A 23,325-nucleotide genomic window follows, 5' to 3' on the forward strand; every position below is an offset into this window, starting at 1 on the left:
GGGGTTACCAAGGTAGGGAAGGGCATTTGGGACAGAAGGAACACATGAGTGAAGGCATATGTTGCTGGGGGAAAAGGGCATGCAGCAGGTTCAGGAGAGAGCTGTAGGGCTCAGATTTAAAGAACCCTTTATATTTGCTCTGTTTGGGAGTTTGGATCTTATCCTACACGCAAATAGTTGCACAAAGTTTGAAAGCATGTAGGAGAGTGAATGGGCACCTCTGGAAACGGGCACAAAGTTCCACATGGCAGACACTGAAGACTGCTTCCATTGTTCATCTGCAATTGCTGTTGGCAGAGCCTGTCTCATAAACATGTGGCTCAAAGCTGCTGCTCAGCAAAAGCCACAATGTTCTCAGTGGCCGCACACCTATCAGGGCCCTAGAGACAAATCCCAGCTGCAGCTGGGGCCCTTGAAAGCAGAGATTTCTGCTTCAAGACCTTTCTTCCACCCTTCCTCTTCAGAGTTGCCCATTGGTAATAATTAGTAATTGATTAATATGTGCTATTGTTGTTGGATTTTAAAAGGTATATTTCCCATTGACTGGGCGCAGCGGCTCACACCCGTAATCCCTGCACATTGAGAGGCCAAGGCAGGCAGACCACTTAAGGCCAAGAGTTTGAGACCAGCCTGGCCAATATGGTGAAACCCCATCTCTACTAAAAATACAAAGATTATCCAGGCATGGTGGCGTGCGCCTGTAATCCCAGCTACCAGAGGGACTGAGGCAGAGGCATGAGAATTGCCTGAACCCAGGAGGCAGAGGTTGCAGTGAGCCAAGATCGCACCACTGCACTCTAGCCTGGGCAAAAGAGCGAGACTCCATCTCAAAAAAAAAAAAAAAAAAAAAAAGTATATTTCACAAAAAAAAAAATGCTTAAAAGTGAAAATCTCTAAACATCTAATGGAAGTGCCAAGAATATTATGTTTATATTAAACATTAATTTTCTTTTTTCCTTGCTAACCAAATACCCAGTTATCCATGCCTAAGGAAAGAAAGTCCAGCTGGTTGACCAAAATACCCAGAAGTCAGGTACCTCCCTCTCTTCAGGGGTAATTACTCAAATCACAGCCTGTTGTTCAGAGATGTGTGATCCCAGGCATGCTGAATTCTTCAGGTTTGTCCTGCTTTAAATCACAAGTATTTTAACAACCTTACAAGAAATGGTTCTTTGTTCTTTGGTATCCCATAGTATGCATGTAAGCTTCTGAATTTGTTCTGGTTAAATTGAATAGATGTGTGCGTGTTGGGGGAGGAGGGGATAAGGGCTGGGGGCTGGCAGCGGGAGAGAGAAATTAGGGAGATTGAGTGTTCCATGACAGTTCCACGAGTGAAAACTGGAATTGGGCTTCATTGGAAAAGACACAGTTGGGGAAATATTTGAGAATAATAACCTTGAATAATTACAAGAAAATGAGATAGGAAAAGGAGATAATAGTAGCTAATAATGAAGCAATGTTGTTATTGAACATGGTGGCATACGCGGTTGAACCTGTCCATGCATGGACCTATTTAATGACTTATTTCATTTGATCCTCACAGCAACCCTTGAGAGGGATACTGTCATTATCCCACCTTACAGATGAAGAAATTGAGACTTAGGAAGGTATCCAAAATCACACTGCTGGAAAGAAGTAGAGTCAGGATTTGAACCCAGATATCCTGGGGGATACTTGGAAAATCCTATTTAGCAGGCCCAGACTTCTAGGCCATTTGCCAAACATTCATACTTTCTTCAACTGAAAAAAGATGAGCTTGACAAACTGTCACCAATATGTCCTTTTTTTTTTTAGGAACTGTTAGGCAATTACTATTAAATAGTTTTAAAAGTAATAAAATAAATATACAGAGAGCAAAACAAATAAAGCAAATGTGGTAAGATATTAACAAACGGGGAATCTGGGAGATTGGTATATGGGGGTTCTTTGTACTATTCCTGCAGCTTGTTGGAAAATCTGAAATTGCCAGGTGTGGTGACTCATGCCTACTGTAATCCCACCTACTTGGGAGGCTGAGGCAGGAGGATTGCTTGAGTCCAGGAATTTGGGACCAGCCTGGGAAACATAGTGAGACCTCACTTCAAAAAAAAAAAAAAGCCTTAAATTATTTAAAATAAAAAGAAATTACAAAAGAAATCCCAAACCTGTGACTAATGTGCCTACCAAAAAAATTATTATCTTCTATTTCATAGTATGCTTATAAATTTCTAAATCTGTCATGGTGTATTAGTCTGTTTTCACACTGCCGATAAAGACATAACTGAGACTGGGCAATTTGCAAAAGAAAGAGGTTTAATGGACTCACAGTTCCATGTGGCTGGGGAGGCTTCACAATCGTGGTTGGAAGGCAAAGAGGAGCAAGTTGCATCTTATATGGAGGGCAGCAGGCAAAAAGAGCACTTGTGCAGGGAAACTCTCCCTTATAACACCATCAGATCTCGTGAGACTTATTTGCTATCACGAGAACAGCATGGGAAAGGCCTACCCCCATGATTCAATTACCTCCTACAGAGTCCCTCCCACAACATGTGGGAATTCAAAATGAGATTTGAGTGGGGACACAGCCAAGCCATATCACATGGTTTACACAGGGCAGAACACCAGGGCGTGTGTGTGGGTGTGTGTGTGTGTGTGTGTTTAGGGGCTGGATGTGTGAGGTGAACTGCACAACTCTTTTCTTAACTCTGTTCTGAGAAGAAGCCCACTTCTTGGATCCTGTGTGAGAAAAGTAAATCAGTAACTAGATTTCACGGTGGCTATTAATCATTCAGGTTGTAAAGCAGACCCCTGAGAAGTGGTAGGCAGGTCCTGTCAGGGAGCTTGACTGGGGACAGGCCTCTTTGTCCATCCCCACCATTTTCACTTTCAGGAGAAAATAACCTTCCCAGTGCCAAGACACCAGTGCAATTAGCTTTACCTAATTATTACCTAATACTGTTTTGAACCTAGAAAATAAAAGACTGCTGAAAAATCCTTTTACTGCTTCTTGTCTGAATTATTCCCTCACAGTTTTTCATAAAGAACCAGTTAATTAATTAGGGCCTGTAAGGAGAAAGAGGCTTTCTTGATCTTTGGCCAAGAATTCCCCAAATCACTCACTCTGCTTGTTCCAAAATCCTGTGCTCTTAATGACTGGGCACAGAAACCATTAATTCTGTCAGGTCAGGGTGAATTTTGAAGCTTCAGTACCTGACACCCTAGACTGGAATCTGGTTTGTCAAAACAAGGGGAAGGGAGTGGATAGTGAAGGAAGAAGATAGTTGGGCAGGAGCTGGTTCTAGACCAGGGCACCTCACTCAAGCAGGGGTAAATCTCCATGAGCAGCCTCACAGGGTGAGCGGGAACCTTAGGACTAATCTCTTACGACCGCGTGGGTAGCTGGGAAATCCCTTTGTCATGTGGGAGATTTGTCATATGCTATTTGACTTGGTCACTTTTTCCAGTAACAGTCTCTTGTGCTAAAAGGGGTGGAAAAACAGACTGTGAAATTCCAATGCCCTTGTTTTTTGTTTTTGTTTTTGTTTTTCCTTCCCTTGGGGCCATAATTCTTCCACCTGTGTTGGCATTATGAGTTTCTAGTTTCCCTTTAAAACAGAGGCCTTGTTTACGTGTAGAGCAGGATTTTCAACCCTGGCACGGTTGACAAACTGGACCAGATGATTCTTTGTTGTGGGGCTGTCCTGTGCATTATAGGATGTTTAGCAAAACCCCTGGCTTCTGCCAACTAAATGACAGTAGCACTTTCTTCTTACAATTGTGACAACCAAAAATGTCTCTAGACATTGCCAAATGTGCCCTGGGGAGTGATCAACCCTGGTTGAAAATGATTGATCTAGAACCTTTTTAGGAATAGGGGTCTTCCTGGTTTTCCTGGGAAATCACTGGAGACATGACAGGGACCAGAGCAGGCTGGATGCATTTGACTCAAACTCAGGCTCATGAAGGAAAGAGGAATAATTATGATTTTATATCAGAAGCATTCTGGAAGACAGGGTTTGCTATATTACTCTGGTGCTAGTTCTAAAGCATTAGAATGATGTTATACTCTGCATTTGCTGTTCATGCAAGGAGCTTTTGAAAGCAGTCCCAGGATCAGGGCAGTACAGGAAGCTGGCCTAGAGTTACTAAGATTCAGATCACCAGGCCAAGGTCTTTGAACAATTAGAAATACAGTATTTTAAGAATGTTTGGGAGAGTCCATCTGAGACCTACCCAGGTTGACTCTCCAGATTTACCTATTCCAGGCAGTCTTTCTCCTTCCTCTTTAACTAAAACTGCCCTCTCTGTAAAGGTCACCAAATTCATCTTTTACATTCCAAGAACAAAGCTATGGACTACTCAAAGCGAATTTCCATGATTCTTCAGGTGTCCACCCTATATTTTCAGGAAAGTACTGAAAAGGTTCACCCAGGATAAAATATTTGCAATGCCTTAAATTAGGGTGAGAAAGAGAAAGTCTGATCTTCCAGGGGGCACTGCAACTTTAGCTAAAAAATGAACGAAACCAAAATGAGCGAGAGAAGTATGCAGAAGCACTTGAGTAACCCACTTAAGAGCATGAGACTGTGGGACCTTATCCTTACTTATGAATTTTGTACAGGTTTTCGTGATTCCTGGGGTCTCCTTTCTACTCTTGGGCTTGGGGGGACAGTGCTGCCATCCATTTCATAAACCAATGAGATAAAACTAGGTTGTTGAATAAACTGCTATATTCTTAGGATGGGATTAGACCAGGTTGGGTACAATCATAACAAAACAATCTGTGTAATGAATGAGCTGTAACAAAATTCAATTCTACTATAATATTACTCTCCACTTAATGTAGGCCTTTTTACTTTTAAAACTAATATCATAGTTATCAAACACATTAACGTGCCTAGTATCGTATCTAATTCAGAGTGAGTGACATGAGGCCTAGAGATGAGTGGATTTGTGCCTGTTTTATTTCAGACTCCTGGAATCGGCTCCTAATTGATCTCACTGCCTCGGCTCTTGCTCCACTACATTTATTTTCCACCCAACAGCCAATCTCTGAAATGTAACTCAGATCACTCTGCTGCTTAAGACCCTCCAAAGGCCGGGCACAGTGGCTCATGCCTATAATTCCAGCACTTTGAGAGGCCAAGGTAGGAAGATCATTTGAGGCCAGGAGTTTGAGACCAGCCTGGGCAATATACTGAGACCTTATCTCTACAAAAAATTTAAAAATTGGCCTGGTGTGGTGGCATGCACCTGTAGTCCCTGCTACTCGGGAGGCTGAGCCCAGGAGTTTGAGACTACAGTGAGCTGTGATCGCACCACTGCACTCCAGCCAGGGCACAGAGTGAGACCCTGTCTCAAAATAAACAAAAACCCTCCAAAGGCTTTCAATAAAATCCCAAACTTGTTCCCAGGGCTTTCCAACCCTTTTCTACCTGATCCTTCAAGCCTCTGACTTCAGCCTGTTTTCCTAGCGCTGCAGCAAACATCACCAGCTCTCCACCTCAGGGGCTACAAAGCTGCTCCCTCTCTCTGCAGCACTTTCCTCCTCACTGTCGTGTGGCTGATGGCTTGCCATTTGCTTCTCTCCCCAGCGACCCACAGCACCCAATCTCTACCTTCTTTCCCTGTTATTTTCTTCACCACTCTTATTATCACTATCTGAAGTTACTTTAGACTCACAGTTTTATTTGGTATTGTTCTGTGATTTGATTTTTTTTTCCCACCTAGTGATGTGTCTTGGAGATCTTCCCATGTCAGATTAGATAAATCTACTTCATTCTTTTAAATGGCTGTATAATATTCCTTCAAATGGACGTACCAACATTTAACAGCTTCCTTTTTTATTCTTGATTTTTTACTATTACAAATAATGCTGAAGTGAACTCTTTTTGAATACATCTCTGTGCACATGCGCAAGTTTTTTCTGTAGTATGGATTCCTGGAGGTGGAAGTAGCAGGTCAAGGTCATGCCCATCTGTCATTTTGATAGATGCTGACTGCCATATTGCCCTCCTAAAAGGCTTTATCAATGTATGCTCTCGTCAACCACGTGTTAGAATGTACACTTCCCCATCCTCACGGGCACTAATCACTGTCATTTTAAAAACATTTGCTTTAAGTGATACACAGTGGTATCTTATTTCACATCAGAATCCTAAAGGCCATTTTAAGATTGCTTCATGTTGGTGTCCCCTGGGATCATACCTCTAGGTCAGTTGAGGGAAAAGCAGCAAAATCCTCTATGAGCTCTGCGACTCATAAGACAAATGAAACTTTTCAAAGTAGGGTCATCCATCGCAGCAGAAACTTCCTCTGTCCCAATGCCACCAGAGCTCAATCAATAACCTGGAGAACTGTAGGCCAGCCTGACGTTCCTGCATGCAGCTCTCCCCCATCCATCATCCAAACATACCTCAGCTGAGGCACTAAAGTCCGTCGAAATCTGCCCAAGTGCAGCACACACCCTCCCCATCCTTGGCTTCTCTGACGTTACTCAGAATACTTCGTTTGGGCCAGGCACAGTAGCTCATGCCTATAATCCCAGCACTCTGGGAGGCCGAGGCGGGCAGATCACCTGAAGTCAGAAGTTCGAGACCAGACTGGCCAAAATGTTGAAACCCCGACTCCACTAAAAATACAAAACTTAGGCCGAATGCATGACTCATGCCTGTAATCCCAGCACTTTGGGAGGCTGAGGTGGGCAGATCACCTGAGGTCAGGAGTTCAAGACCAGCCTAGCCAATGTGGTGAAACCCTGTCTCTATTTAAAAATACAAAAATTAACCAGGTGTGGTGGTGGGAGCCTGTAATCCCAGCTACTTGGTAAGCTGAGGCAGGAGAATCACTTGAACCCAGGAGATGGAGGTTGCAGTGAGCCAAGATCACGCCATTGCACTCCAGCCTGGGCAACAGAAGCAAAACTGTCTAAAAAAAAAAATACATTCCAGCTACTAGGGAGGCTGAGGCAGGAGAATCACTTGAACCCAGGAGGCAGAAGTTGCAGTGAGCCGAGATCACACCATTGCACTCCAGCCTGAGCAACAAGAACAAAACTCCATCTCAAAAAAAAAAAAAAAAAAAAGAACCCTTTGTTTGGTTTCACTTAAAGAGGAGAGAAGATATCAGGGTCTGGTTGTAGTCAGACCCTCACTCTCTAGAGATGACTTTCTAAGCCGGAAAGGGAACATCTGCTCTCTCTAAGGGCCAGCAGGACAAAAGGGGCAGTGAGACCAAGAAAAACATCTCACTGGGGCCAGGGACAATCTTTGCTGGTCAAAAGAAAGTCTCCTTAGATTTAATAACTCCCACATTGGCAAGCTGCACATTTTTTTTTTCAAAGAGTTTTTGAGTTTTCTTTGTCCCCCTCTACTTTCCTCCCCAAGGAGTGGTTGGACTTCCTCAGGAAATAGAAATATGGCCAACGTCCCTGAGTGCCGGTGCTGTGCTAAACTCTTTATACCGTTTATCTAACAACACTGTGAGCCAGATTAATATTATTACCTCCAGACTAGAGATGAGAGTTGGCAGCCAGAGCAATTGAGTAACTAGCTGGGTACCCAAGGTCACCCAGCTAGTGACACCTGGGGCAGGATTTAAACCTAAACCTGTAAACATGTTCTGTTGCCTCTAGGTGGAGGTTAGTATTTTAACCTAAGGAATTACAAAGGCTTGATTTTGGGGCACTTGTAGGTTATTGTGCATTTCTTTACTTTCAGGTTTCTTAGAGAAAAGTCCAAAATAACAGTGGAATTAATTTAAAACTGTGTCTTTCTGTGTCCCTGAAATTCTCACACATGGTACATTTTCAATGAGCTGACTTTGTTTCTCCACTCAATGCAGTAATTGAGCTTCCTTGGTTCAGTGCATGAGTGGTTCAGTGGTTCACTGGGCATCCTGGTTGAGGGAGGGGCTGGGTAACCAACTGTATTCACTTCTTATTGCTGCTGTAATAAATTACTGGAAACATATTAGCTTAAAACAATACAAATTTATGATCTTATAGAAGTTTGAAAATCAAAGAATGTTCTTTCTGGAAGAAAACATTCTCTCTGGAAAAATCCATTCTTTTGCCTTTTGTAGCTTCCAGGGGCTATCTGGATTCCTTTTACCATGTTAAGATAACATATTCACAGTTTCCAGGGATTAGAGTGTGAATATTTTTGGAAGGCCATTATTCAGCCTGCAGCACCAACCAACACAGTTTGTTGGGGACTAAGGTCTCCCAGGACACGGGATTTTTAGTGCTAAAACCAAGAAAGTCCCCCACAAACCTGGACAGCTGGTTCTCTAGAAGGGAACTCTGTTCCATGAAGATATTCTTACTAGGGGAAGTAGAGAGGGAAGATAAACACAAATAAGAAAGCTGTAAAGGGCCGGGTGCAGTGGCTCACACCTATAATCCCAGCACTTTGGGAGGCCGAAGCAGGTGGATCACCTGAGGTCAGGAGTTTGAGAACAGCCTGGCCAACATGGTGAAACCCCATCTCTACCAAAAATACAAAAAATTGGCCGGGTATGGTGGCGCAAGCCTGTAATCCCAGCTACTTGGAAGGCTAAGGCGGGAGAATCACTTGAACCTGGAAGGTGGAGGTTGCAGTGAGCCGAGGTCATGCCACTGCACTCCAGCCTGGGCAACAGGAGAGAAACTCTTTCTTAAAAAAAAAAAAAAAAGGCTGTAAAGGAAACTGTTTTTACAATATCATTCTTAAGGGAAAAAGCAACCTTTGACCTTTCAAAAAATCCCCGCACTGCAGCCTCAGCACTGCCACACCTTCGCAAAAAGGAATCTATGCTGAATATTCTGTCACCTGTTTTACCCAAGAAAAACAGCTATCTCCTGGATAAAGTCTATTTCAAAGCTCGAATTATCCCTATGTTAAGAAGCGTGTATGGTAAACTTGTACTCAGAAAGGTTAATAAAAGTGTAGAATAAAATAGACGTGTAGTTAAAAACAGAGCCTGATTCCATGCGAATGACACAGACTTGATACCCTAATGAGGAGCCAAGGTGGGCTTCTACATCACATGTCCTCCTCCTGTCTTCATTGCTTCCTCCTCACCTTCCACTCTATCCCCCGCCCCACTCCACCCCCCGCCCAGCTATATTTAGTACCACAGTCTGTGGGTTTCTGAAAGAATTCTCTCATGTGTTTTTGAGTTTCGCTGAAGGGGAAACCTTGGTTTCGTGTCATAGTTTTACATATATATTTAGTTTGTGTCATATTTTTACATATATATTTAGCTTTCCATTTCTGAAGAAATAAATACCAAAAAAAAAAAGCCTTTTCAACAATGGGTGAATTCCAAGAAGCCTGGAGCCTGATTTGGAAAGGATGCGGGATGGGAATCAGGTAGCTTTTCCAGTGGAAAGGATTTGAACGGAGGCCACACTTCCGGAGTGGCTCCTACAAGCGGGAGCATATGAGAGGTTCTCTCAGCATGGTCTGGCAGAAGTGACAGTTATGGAAGGGAGGGTCATAAATCATTTCCCGGCTGTGAGGACAAAGGGATTCACATTCTCCCAAGCTAGAGGTAGTGGAGCAAACAAGATCAGCAGCAATGAGGGAGCAACTGCGCCACTTCGTGTTACTCTCTGATGGCCAGCGCAGGGCTGCAAGTAGTGGCTGCAAAAGCCAGACAAATAGATGGAAATCCAGGAGCTAGAGGAAATTCAGTCCTGCCAGGGGCTCTAGGAAGTGTTTGTCACTCTCTCTGGTGAGTTCAGACAGCCTGAGGCACATGGTATGAGGGTGGGGCAGCTGGAGGGAGGTGCAGATGGTCAAGAAAACAGGATTCTGTCTCCGGTGGAGCTTCTCAAGGTTTGCAGGGCTGCTCTGTGCATGTCTGTTTAGGGACGTCAGCCTGATCCCTATATGCATGCAAGCCCAGCCCCACCTTCTGCTGGCCAGTCACTGGCCACTGAGTCTGGGTAGAAGAATATACCAAATGTGGGTAACCCATAATCCCCTTGGGAAATCCAGCTGCCTTCATGTGCCTTCTGCAATCGATTGTTTCTCCTAAGAAAACCCTGTTCCTATCGTGCTATCTACCCCACTTTCTTTCCAGCCTTACCTTCTTCTACTTACATCTTTCTTTCTGGCATGTAGATCTTTTCTTCATTACCTGCAAAATCTCATATCTTCATGCCTTTGTACGTGCTGCACCCTTTTCCAAAAATGTCTTCCACCACTTCCTATTTCCTGTGTCTTCCTAGAAAACTTCCACCCAGTCTCAAACCTTAAATACCCAAGACACAAGTCACATAAGTATTGGTAAATTGGGAAATCCAGCTGCCATCATGAGTCACAGACACAGGCCTGGGAAGATGCTGGCTCCATAGTGCATTGAAATAAAGGGTAGGAGGGCAGGGAGAGGGCATTGTGCTGGTGTACCCACATTCTCTGCCCAGGGGTCTGAGGACAAGTGTTAGTAGATGGCTGGCCTAGGCATGGCTGACTGGCTGGAGGAAGAGCAAGGCAAATTGCTCCCTGTGGAGAGGAAATCCATAACTAGCCTGTATTTATTGGGAGCCTCAGCCCACTCAGCTAACAGTTCCAAGGGATGGCATGGTAGGCTCCTGTGGTCCCACATATGGATCAAACTTCGTGGACGATACTATGCTTTCAGACTTACTTCAGACTCAAGTAGAACTATCTCACTTGAAAACTGTCTTAAGGCTTAGGCTGGACAACTTGAAGAGGGAGGGTCTGGTAGGATTGTCTGTTTCACGCTCCCTGAAGAATGTGATCACCCAGCTCCCTGCTTCCCAACTATCCAGACTGGAATGAAAGGATCTGGGACTAAAGGACCAAATCGAATAAGCACTCACCTTAGAGTCAAAAATTCTGTGTTCAAATCCCACTTCAAATTCCAAAAGCCACTTCCTGTTTCTGTGATCTCGGGCAAAACTGCTTAATGACCCTGAACCTTGGCTTCCTTATTTGGAAAATAGTGATTATATCACCTAACAGCTTACAGAGTTGCTGTGAAATTTAACATGAGAAAATACAGACCCAAGTGCCTAACACTGCGCCTAACACAGAGCAGATCACCAACAAATGGTCAGTAAGTTAATTCCTTGGTTTGGCACTCAAAACTCTCCTAATTTGGCCTAATTCTTCTCTGCCTTCTTCTCAGCTAGCCTCTTCCCCTCAGTTTTGCAAAGGTGCTCCAGGCTGTGTGGGGGAGGGTGAGACACCCTTGGTGACAATGGATGAAAATGGTATCATTGCTTTTCAAACAAATAAAGCCAAGAAAAGGAGGTTTCAGTAGGGCTTGGAGACTTCGTTCCTGAGTCAGTTCATCTGCTCACCTCGCTTTGTCCCCCTGGAATGAGTATCTTCCTTCTGTTTTAAAATTGAGGTTTTACTATTTTTTAGATATGACAAGGCCAGCAGATCAGGAGATGGCTGCTGTTGAAAAGAAAGTTGTTATACTCGCAGGTCCCAAGAGGAAAGGGCACACTGAGCCATAGGGGGCCAGCAAGGAGGCTCCAGGGCCAGTCAGAAGGCAGAGGGAGTGGGGAAAACAAGGGCAGAGGCTCCAGGGTCAGTCAGAAGGCAGAGGGAGTGGAGAAACAAGGGCAAAAGATGTGATCGTGGTTCTGGGAATGACAGGTGAGGCAGGCTCTCGTTTGCCTAGTTTAAATAAATTCAGCAGCCTCTGGGGCATAGAGGATATCCCTAGTTGTTCGGTACCTAGCCCTGGGGAGATTAGGGCAGGCGAACAGTGGCCCTGAGTGTGAGAGCCCAATAGTGAAGGTAGTTAGGGGTGTGGTTGGTCTGGTTTGGTTGGTCTGCATTTGAAAAGTGTGCTCAAGGGCCAGTTATTTGCTATCTCTAGGAATTGGCTAGAGGGATAATTCCTCCCTTCAAGGGTCAGCAAGTCCCCAGATGTCAAACATCAAAATACAGAAAATAAAAAGACATAGTTAATAACACCTTCCTCTTCTCTGCTGTTGGATTCTAGCTTAGGTCTAATCTGTTCTAGGAAGTCTTCTTAGGCCACCCCGTCCCACTGGGATGACTCCCTCCCTGAAGTCCTATAGCACTTAATGTCTCTGCTGTTCATTTTGGTATCTTATTATTTCAGCAAAGTATATGCTGTGGCCCCCATCAAAAACCTAGGCTCCTTGGAGATGGAAATTGTGTCTTTTACTTCTCTATGTCCCTTATAGCGACTGGGACAGAGCCTTCAACATAATAAGCACTCATTAAATGTTTGTTAGGGAACACTCAAGGTTCAGTTTAGTAGGCCACAGGGATGATTCCTTAAAGTCTTTTTCTTAACTCCTAAGCAGGAATTCTAAGTGGCACTCAAAGCTTGATTTCTTCCTTTATCATCCAGCACTTGGTTTTCCTAAAATTTAGAATGTTTACAAATCCAGACAATCTTTGAGAAATTCACAAACAGGGAAAATACAGGCAGCTCCAGCTGTGCCTACAATTCAGAAGGGGTCATTTCTAATTGCAGCTGAAAAGGAAAAATGGAGTTAGTGTTGATGCTCTGACCACAGTGTTTCTTCCATTAACTCCCTAGAAGGAAGGAGTAGATTACACATGTCAGCCAGGTTCACTGAGTAGCCAGGAGGATATGTGTGTCCCATGAATTTTTATTAATAGGTAAATCATTCATGTTGTGTCCGTCCTTGGCTGGACATCCAAGCATCCAGCACAGGTTATAAGGAAGGGAGATTTACCTGGTTCCAAGTGGCCTGGAATGAGCCATGAGACACAGTGGACCCTCAGGGTCCTGAGGACAGGATGTGGCAATGGTCATGGAGTCCTCCTCCATGAGCACAGGAGCAAAGATGGTGACCAAATGCAGAGCAAATCTGACTTGCATGTCTAATGTTAGAGTAATTTGGCTCCTTCTTTGGGGCAGAACTGATGGACAAAAATAGACCTCATTTTGGGAAGCCTGGCATGAAATTAAATTCCAGGGCCATAGCTACAGCTTTGCCAATGGGCTGGCTTTCTACCAATGTGCAGAAATGCCCTTGTCATGCAAGTTGGAGACGGTGGTGGAGTGGGGAAGGGAGGAGAGCCTCTTTTGTGGGTATTCTAACATGGCAGGGGCTGCTCCACCTGTCTTTAGCCGCTTGCTATTTAAAATATAATCTGCAGACCTGCAGCCTTGGTCTCATTTGGGAGCTTGCCAGAAATGCTGAATCTCAGGCAAGCCTGGGACTAGGGTGAGAGATGGCCCCCTCTAGTGCAAAATGTAAGGAGGTGCCCCCAAACTCGGTAATCAAAATAAACAATATTTTAAAATATCAAAATCACTGCAAAAAATCCATGATAAACAAAATATCAACATTTTAAATAAAGGTGAGATCTGACTCAGCACTTAAACAATCCTGCCCCACTTATCTCATGCCAATCTTGACTCTGATCTCAGGTTCCATCCCAGACCCATAGAATCAGAATCTATATTCTAAAAAGACCCCCAGAGGAATCATATGTACATCAAAGTTTAAGAAGCACAGCTTTAGACAACACAACCCACAATGTAACAAACCAAAATCTTCTAATCTAGACAGCAGCAAAAATGGAAAGGTATGAACAGAAATAAAGTTTCAGAAGCATCTAACTCCTCCAGCTTGCTTGCCACTGCCCGGGTTTGCACACCACCACCTTAAAATTGCAGTGTTCTATAATTTACCATGAACATTTCAAAAACTTTTTTTTTTGAGATAACTATAGATTTGCAAGAAGTTGCAAGATTAATACAGAGAGATCCCACGTACTCTTCACCCAGTTTCCTCTAGTGGTTACTGACTTAGTCCATTTGGGCTGCTGTAATAAAATACCTTAGACTGGGTAGTTTATAAATAATATAAATTTATTGCTCACAGTTCTGGAGGCTGGGAAGTACAAGATAAAGGCCCAGGCAGATGTGGTGTCTGGTGAAGGCCTGTTCCTGATAAATGGTGCCATGGTGCATTTTTTTTTTTTTTTTTTAGATGGAGTCTCAGAGTCTGGCTCTGTCACCCAGGCTGGAGTACAGTGGTGCAATCTCGGCTCACTGCAACCTCTGTCTCCTGGGTTCAAGCGATTCTTCTGCCTCAGCCTCCCAAGTATCTGGGACTATAGGCATGCGCCACCACACCTGGTAATTTTTGTATTTTTCGTAGAGACGGGGTTTCACCATATTGGCCGGGCTGGTCTCGAACTCCTGACCTCGTGATACGCCCACCTCGGCCTCCCAAAGTGTTGGGATTACAGTCATGAGCCACTGTGCCCAGCCTAAATGGTGCCTTCTATGTGTCCTCACAAGGAGGAAGGGCAAATGGGCTCCCCCAGGCCTCTTTATAAGGGCTGTAATTCCATCCACGAAGGTTCCACCCTCATGACCTAGTCACCTCCCAAAGGCCCCACCTCTTAATAGCAACATGTTGGAGATTAGATTTCAGCATATGAATTTTGGAGAGATAGACATTCAGACATAACAGTTCTATTTTCTATAACTATAGTAGAATATCGAAATGAGAACATTGACATTGGTATAAGGTGTATGTATAGTTTATATGTCATCTTATTAAAAGGGTAGATTTACAGAACCAACACAAGTAAGCTGTAGAACTAGCCCATTACCACAAAGATCTCCCCCAAGCTACAGCTTTAAAGTCATACCCACCCCTTTCCCTGACCACCATCCCTAACCCCTGGAAAGCATTAATCTTCTTAACACCTTTAACACCTTTTTTTTTTTTTTAAGAGACAGAGGTCTCACTGTTGCCATTGTTGGTCATGAACTCCTAGGTCAAGCGAGCCTCCTGCCTCAGCCTCCCAAAATGTTGGAATTATAGGCATGAGCCGAAATGTCCAGACTTTTAAACAACTTTTTGACCATGTTATATAAATAGAATCATACAATAAGCAAACTTTTGAGATCGCCTTTTCTTCACTCAGAATAATGAACTAAAGATCCATCCAAATTCTTGCACATATCAATAATTTATTCCTTTTTTTATTTTTTATTTTTTTTGAGACAGAGTCTTGCTGTGTCACCCAGGCTGGAGTACAGTGGCGCCATCTTGGCTCACTGCAACCTCCACCTCCCAGGTTCAAGGAATCCTCCCACCTCAGCCTCCCAAGTAGCTGGGATTATAAGCCTGTGCCACCCACCACACCCAGCTAATTTTTGTATTTTTAGTATAGACAGGGTTTCACCAGGTTGGCCAGGCTGGTTTCGAACTCCTGACCTCAAGTGATCCACCCAGCTCTGCCTCCCAAAGTGCTGGGATTACAGGCATAAGCCACGGTGCCCAGCCAATTTGTTCCTTTTTATTGCTGAGTAGTACTCCATGGTATGGGTGTACCACAGTTTAGTTAACCATTTACCTATCATAGGACATTTGGGTTGTTTCCTGTATTTGATTATTACAAACAAAGCTGCTATGAACTATTCTAGCTCCTATAACTTTCCATATACATTTTAGAATTCTGTTGATATTTAATTTAAAAAATCTTGTTGTGATTTTGACAAGAAATACATTAAACTTCATATCATTTTGGGGAGAATTAGCATCTTGACTGTGTTGCGTCTTCTAATCCACAACATAGTATGTCTCTTTTTGTTGTTGTTGTTGTTCCTAACCACTAGACTATGCCATTCAACTCAATAGAAGCATGATCACCCAAATAAATTCAGGATTGTCAGCATCTTCTGCTACTTGTTGTTGCACTGAATTCAAATATATGTTCCTGTGTTCACAGAGGCAACATAGATACAGTGCATATGGGAATAAAGGGTTGAAGGCATCCTTGAAAAGGACTCTCAGTTAAGATTTAAAATGCATATGTCTCTACATTTATTTAGATCTTCTTTGATTTCTTTCATCAGCATCTTGCAGTTTTTAACATACAAGCCCTGTATATGTTTTATTATATTTATACCTAAGTATTTCATTGGATTGATTAACATTTGCTTTGTATTTTTATTTTGATTTCCACTTGTTTGTTGCTAGCATATGGAAATACAATTAATTTTCTTATGTTGATCTTGTAACTTATGACCTTGTTGAACTCACTTATTAGTTGCTGGAGTTTCCTCGTAAATTTATTGGGATTTCTAGGTAGATCATCAAGTCATCTACAAATAGAGACAGGTTTTTTACTTTCCTTTCTTTATCTGTATGCCTTTTATTTCCTTTTCTTGCCTTATGGTGTGCACTAGAACTTCTGGTTGAATAACAGCAATGAGAGCAGACTTCCTTCCTTGTTCTTGATTTTAGGGAGAAAGCATTCAATCTTTCACCACTAAGTATGTTGTTAGTTGCAGGTTTTTGCAGATGCTCTTTGTCAAGTCGAAGATGTTTATTTCTATTCCTATTATACTGAGAGTTTTTGTCATGAATGAATGTTGAATTTTGTCAAACGCTTTTTCTGCATCAATTGATAGGATCATGAGATTTTTCTTTAGCTTGCTGGTGGATTACATTGAATGATTTTTCAAATACTGAAAAAACAGCCTTGTATCCCTGGAATACACACCACTTAGTCACAGTGTATAATTCTTTCTATATATAGCTGGATTCTATTAGCTAACATTTGTTAAGGATTTTTGAGTATTCAGTCATAAAGGATATTGGCCTGTAGTTTCTTCTTTGTACTATCTTTGCCTGGTTTTGATATCAGGGTAATACTGGCTTTATAAAGTAAATCAAAAAGTGTTCTTTCCTAGGCCGGGCATGGTGGCTCACGCCTGTAATCCCAGCACTTTAGGAGGCTGAGGTGGGCAGATCACCTGAGGTTGGGAGTTCGAGACCAGCCTGACCACATGGAGAAACCTCGTCTCTACTAAAAATACAAAATTAGCCAGGCATGGTGGCACATCCCTGTAATTCCAGCTACTCGGGAGGCTGAGGCAGGAGAATCGCTTGAACCCGGGAGGCGGAGGTTGCGGTGAGCCGAGATCACGCCATTGCACTCCAGCCTGGGCAACAAGAGCAAAACTCCGTCTCAAAAAAAAAAAAAAAACGGTTCCTTCCTTTTCTACTTTCTAGAAGAGTTTATGTAGACTTGGTTTTAGTTCTTTATGTGGAATTCTCCAGTAAAACTACTTAGCGCTATGCACTTTTACTTTCGTAATTTGATTTGATCCTCATAACAACTTTGCAAAGAAGGCATTTTACAGAAACAGTTTCCAGGTCCCTTGGACTGGACTGGATGCATAGTGAGATTAGTGAGGTGGCCGGGAAATAAGTCCAGAGCAGGAGGATGTTGGGTAGGGAAGGCATGCTAGACGTGGGGTAGGGTAGAGCTGGGTTTGAATGAAGTGCTTGGGAAGTGAAGAGTTGGGAGAAGGCACTATTTGGAGAACAGGGAGAGTAAAGAAGGTCTGGCTTATTGCAGCAGAGGGTCTGTGACTGCCAAGGGCCAGATAGAAATGACCCCGAAGAGGACTGGAGTGTGAAGGTCCAAGAGAAACAGGGAGAGGCTGTGCAATTTCTTCAAATATCAGAATAGATTGTTGCAGGCCTTTAATTTGGCCTCAGAATAAGATCTGAAAACAAGTGAAGTACTACAACTCTTTTAAAAGGCAAATATGGGGCCGGGTGCGGTGGCTCATGCCTGTAATCCCAGCACTTTGGGAGGCTGCAGTGGTCAGATCACCTGAGGTCAGGAGTTCGAGACCAGCCTGGCCACCATGGTGAAACCCCATCTCTACTAAAAAATTTAAAAATTAGCTGGGTATGGTGGTGCATGTCTGTAATCCCAGCTACTTATGAGGCTGAAGCACAAGAATCACTTGAACCCAGGAGGCGGAGGTTGCAGTGAGCCAAGATGGTGCCACTGTACTCCAGCCTGGGCAACAGAGCTAGACTCCGTCAAAAAAAAAAGCAAATGTGACACACTTATCAGAGTGACACACTTATTAAAATCCAAATAATGCCAAATGCTGGTAAGAATTTGGAGCAACAGAAAGTCTCATTCATTCCTGGTGGGAATATAAAATGGCACAACCACTTTGGAAGACAATTTGACAGCTTCTTAAAAAGCTAAACATAATCTTACCATATGATTCATATGGCTCCTTGTGTAGATTCCCTAACTTATGTCTTCACAAAAACCTGCACATGAATGTCGTATCAGTTTTATTTATAATCACTAAAAACTGGAAGCAGCAAAGATGTTCTTTGGTAGATGAATGGATAAACTGAAGTACTTCCAGACAATAGGCTATCATTCAGTGATTAAAAGAAATGAGCTGCCAGCCGGGCGCGGTGGCTCACACCTGTAATCCCAGCACTTTGGGAGGCCGAGGCAGGCGGATCTCCTGAGGTCAGGAGTTTGAGACCAGTTTGGCCAACATAGTGAAACCCCATCTCTACTAAAAATACAAAAAATTAGCTGGGCATGGTGGTAGGTGCCTGTAATCCCAACTACTTGGGAGGCTGAGGCAGGAGAATCACTTAAGCCAGGGAGGCGGAGGTTGCAGTGAGCTGAGATGGCACCACTGCACTCCAGCTTAGGGGACAAGAGCAAGACTTCCTCTCAAAGAAAAAGAAAGAAATGAGCTATCGAGCCATGAAAAGACATGGAGGAACTTTAAATGCATACTGCTTAGTGAAAACAGCAAGTCCAAAGAGGCTACACACTGTATGATTCCAACCATATGGCATTTTGGAAACGTCAAATCTATAGAAATAGTAAACAGAACCGTGGTTGCCAGGGGTTTGGGAAAAGAGGAGGCATGAATGGGTGGAACACTGAATTTTTAGGGAGATGAAAATACTGGGTATGATACTATAATGAGGGATACAATTGTCAAAACCCGCAGAACTCTACAACACAGAGTCAATCTTAACATAAACTATCAACTGTAGTTAATGATGTGCTAATATTGATTTGTCAAGTATAACAAGTGTGTCACACTAGTGCAAAATTATTAATATAATGGGGGAAACTGCATGAAGGGAGGTAAAAAGGTGGGAGGGGTCTGAATATATGGAAGTCTATGTACAATCTGCTCAATTATTCTGTAAATCTAAAACGGTGTTAAAAATACTCTATTCTTTTTTTTTTTTTAATCTAAGAAATTTCACATTGAAAGAAAAAGGAGCAGCCAAGTGCCGTGGCTCATGCCTGTAACCCTTGCATTTTGGGAGGCCAAGGCAGGCAGATCACTTGAGGCCGGGAGTTTGAGGCCAGCCTGGCCAACATGTGGAACCCGTCTCTACTAAAAATACAAAAATTAACCAACCATGGTGGCTCATGCCTGTAATCTCAGCTACTTGGGAGGATGAGGCATGAGAATTTCTTGAACCCAGGAGGTGGAGGTGGCAGTGAGCCAAGATCGCACCACTGCACTGCAGCCTAAGTGACAGGGTGAGACTTTGTCTCAAAAAACAAAGAAAGAAAGAAAAAGAAGCAAATATGGTGAGATCTTTTTTCAAGTGTTAAGAAATCCAGCAAAGTAATTCTGAAAACTTGCTTGTAAACTACACAGCCAGCTTTGCTGCCCAGGCCGCCTTCTACTTAAAAATTCCTTCACTGTAAACTCCATGCCAGATTTTTTCTCAGTGGAATAAGCTCAGGCCCTGTTGACAATTTTTTTTTCTTTTTTTTTTAGACGGAGTCTCCCTCTGTCACCCAGGCTGGAGTGCAGTGGCGCGATCTCAGCTCACTGCAACCTCTGCCGCCCGGGTTCAAGCGATCTCCTGCTTCAGTCTCCCGAGTAATTGGGATTACAGGCGCCTGCCACTGCACCAGGCTAAGTTTTGTATTTTTAGTAGAAACGGGGTTTCACCATGTTGGCCAGGCTGGTCTTGAACTCCTGACCTTGTGATCCACCTGCCTCGGCCTCCCAAAGTACTGGGATTACAGGTGTGAGCCACCACACCCGGCCCCTGTTGACATTCTTAAAAGGAATTGTTTTGGAAGTAAGATAGAACCAGACTTTTCAGTCCCTTCCTTGTTTGCCGAAATTTATTGCAAAAATAAAATTGGGTTTGTCTGATAGATTTGAAAAAGCAATATTGCATACCTTCGAAAGGATAAAAGGCTTTTATCTGGCCAAATTTTTCGTCTCAAGTAAGTCTAAGATGGTGGTCTTCTGGGTTGATTGCTAATTCTTTGTAATTATCTACAAGGCCCTTTAAATTTGTTTTGGTGATTTTTCTCTTCTGAATAATTAGATGAGGCAATCAGCACATCTTTCATATTATAAGGAGGTTTCTATTTATTTATTTTTTTAAACACTACTCCTCCATGTTACAACTTCTGCAAGTGACAATAGATTGCAAATTCCCATCTGTAGCTCTAATGGCTGTTAACGAGGCACTTGTTTTAAATCCTTCTGAGCTACACTGGCTCCTCCCACAGAGGACTTTTAAAACAGGATGAATCCCCTTGAGTTCTAAATCGTTTTGCTTTGGGGGCTGAAATCTGGTTCTGTAACCTTTTGAATCACCAACGTTTGCTTTGAAAGTTGACATTTTCTATTTAAATGGCAAGAGAGATGAGAAATAAACCTCAGCATTACAGAGCTGAGCGTATTGATTTCAATTATCACCTTTAATCCATGCCTTTCCTCTTTATAATGTGTGGGTTTCTTCTCTTAATTAGAAAGAGCCAGGGATTATCTGCACAAAACTGGAAGGTTTATTGTGATTGGCGGGATTGTCTCCCCTGTCCACGACTCCTATGGAAAACAGGTGGGTTCCTTCTTGTGCCCCTCTCCTCCTTCAATCCCCGTCCCCCCATCCCTGGCCTGATAGTTCCTGGCAGAAAAACTGCCCCGCCTCTGTCTCTGCTAAGATTCCTGGAAACACAAAATGCCCAGGTCCATGCGTCCATCCTGCTTCCCATCTCGGGACCACAGTCGGACCTGAGTGGATGGGTGTTGAAGCAGCAGCTGGAAAGACCAGCTGTCCATGACCGTAGAGCCACTTACAGGCCGGTCAGGACTCATTGAAAGAGGAGCAGGAACACCCACTGGGTGTGGCTTGGTATGGTGGATGCCAGATTGGCAGCTGGTTATGGGTTGAGCTGCACTGGGCAAGTCTTCTCAGGATTTTAGGAGAAAACGGCCTATGCCTCTTGTAATCTAATTTAAAATTCATATCCCTGCTCATCCCTTCCTGCCACATGTCCCGGCAAATCTAGGAGCTCTACCCGTCATTCCCCCTTTCTCCCACAGATGCACCTTGGTGGGCTCTGGGGAAACTCACCTAACCAGCCAGACTGAGCCATAAGACAAGGCCACATTTTCTGAGTTAAGTCTCATCTCTGCAGGGCACACAGGGGCTGCTTCGCAAATGGAGGCTCATCTATCGACCCTGTTGGGGTGGTATATACCACACACCCTTTATTTGTTTCCTTTCCCCACCACCATTCCAGGCCTGCCTGTGTGGCAAACGGACAAGTAAAGGGGTCACATCCCTCATTCCCTCTCACCACTGAAAAATGGCTGCACTTTAACAATGGGTGGGCTTGGGCTGGTATCCCAAGGGTGTTGCGGGGAACAGAGGGAGTCTCCCAATGATTGCTCTGTTGCTTCCCAGGGCCTCGTGTCAAGCCGGCACCGTCTCATCATGTGTCAGCTGGCCGTCCAGAATTCCGACTGGATCAGGTAGGACTGGCCTGAAGATGCCAGAGGCAGTGGCCTGGAGACTTACTGGGAGTGGGGTGGGGAAAAAAGAAGAGTTCCAGCAGTAATTTGGATCGTGAAAGGACAGGGAGGCAGGGGCAAGATATTAGCCTTGTGGAGGCAATAAGTAGACCTCCAGGGATACCTATAACTTTATTTTTGAACCAAACTATGAGGCCCATGAATGTAAAGAAGGCGCTTGAATGTTTCATCTGCTTTGGCATCTCTGAGTCCTGGCGTGATTCTTGGAGCTTCCAGAAATATCACTGGGTTTTGGGTGAAGCATGACCAGAAAATCAGAAATGCCGCTCACCATCATTCCCACTAACTTCCGTGAACCCTCACTACCTTTCAGGGAATGTTTCCTCGCCTTGGCAATTTCCCATTTCTGAACTCAGGCTCCCTAAGGGCCCCACACTGGCCCCAGGAGACAGGTGCGGGCCTGCCCTTAACGGCAGCCACACCAAATTACACCCACTGGGTGGCTTTCCTGCTCACTGCCTTTCTGGCCAGACGTGCTGCTAGGAAGGCACCTCCACCCCCCTCCGCTGAGCTTGCAGTGTAATTAAAGCAAGCTTCCACTAATTATGCTAATGATGTTCCCCAAAGTTCCTACCGTTATCATTTGCATGATAAGATGATGTTTTAAAAAAATAATGGCATGCCATTTGTGCTGTAATTTCCCCCACTATGGAAAAATAAGCAGCACCTAGAGGTTCCCATGAAAGGGGCGAAGTGACGGGATGCTGACCTCAGAATGAGGAATGCAGAGTTTGCCCAGGAAGAGCGGGGTGGGCGGGAATGAGAGCAGTGAAGGGAAGACACAGTAATAATTCAGCAGTGATCCTTGCCATTTGTGCGCAGTGATTTGTGTGAGAAGCACATGCCCTTTATAGACTTTCTCATCCCCCTAAAGACAAAGCTTAGGTAGAGAGACAGCTGCTTTTTCTCAGGTGAGGAACAGGCCCGGAGAAATCAAAGGGCTTGAGCAATGATACATTGATACATCCGTAGGCAAGAAAGGATTAGAAATGAGGCCTCTTAACATTGTAACTCCCCATCTTCTGGGGATGCTGGGGACCTTGAATAAGGGTCCAGTGAGGAAATCACTGGGCAGGAGACTATTACTGCTTGGATGTGCTTAGAAGATTCTGGAATAATTCCCTCATTCATTCCACAACTATCTACTGAGTGCCTACCACCTTCCCTGGGCTGCTTTAAGTTGGAAAATCAGAATCCTGAGAATTGAGATCACTAGGGAGTCTAAGAGCTGCCTCTAGAGATGGGGGTTGGCTGGGGTGGGATGCCTGACACTGGGAGCCCATTTAGCCAGGTGAAGTGTTTGTTTCAGGCACAGGTGAGCTCCCAGGGCACAGGGCCTGGCTAGGGATCTAGGGGGAGCCAGGGTCTGGGCGAATGGCAAGTTGACTCTCTAAGGGTTTTCAGCTAGTGGGATCTCATCTCTGGGCACTTTAGGCATGTGTATGTGGTGGGCTGGTGGGGTAGGGTGGTGGTGTTAAGGGGATGCACGACTGCTAAGAAAATGTTTGACAAGGCAGGGCACAGGGGCTCATGCTTGTAATCCCAGCACTTTGGGAGGCCGAAGTGGGTGGGTCACCTGAGGTCGGGAGTTTGAGACCAGCCTGGCCAACGTGGTGAAACCCCATCTCTACTAAAAATACAAAAATTAACTGGACATGGTGGCATGTGCCTGTAGTCTCAGCTACTCAGGAGGCTGAGGCAGGA

General features: G+C 44.1%; 1 protein-coding gene across 1 annotated transcript in view; it reads left to right on the forward strand.

The window, feature by feature from the left end:
* Positions 1-23,325, forward strand: part of NMNAT2 (nicotinamide nucleotide adenylyltransferase 2) — a 176,004-nt gene that overhangs the window by 109,927 nt on the left and 42,752 nt on the right. The window contains exons 2-3 of the mRNA XM_054443448.2: positions 20,556-20,644; positions 21,494-21,561. Of these exons, the coding sequence (XP_054299423.1) occupies positions 20,556-20,644; positions 21,494-21,561 (157 nt within the window). The remainder of the gene's footprint in view (positions 1-20,555; positions 20,645-21,493; positions 21,562-23,325) is intronic.

Source organism: Pongo pygmaeus, chromosome 1, assembly GCF_028885625.2.
Source record: "Pongo pygmaeus isolate AG05252 chromosome 1, NHGRI_mPonPyg2-v2.0_pri, whole genome shotgun sequence".
Lineage (NCBI taxonomy): Eukaryota > Metazoa > Chordata > Mammalia > Primates > Hominidae > Pongo > Pongo pygmaeus.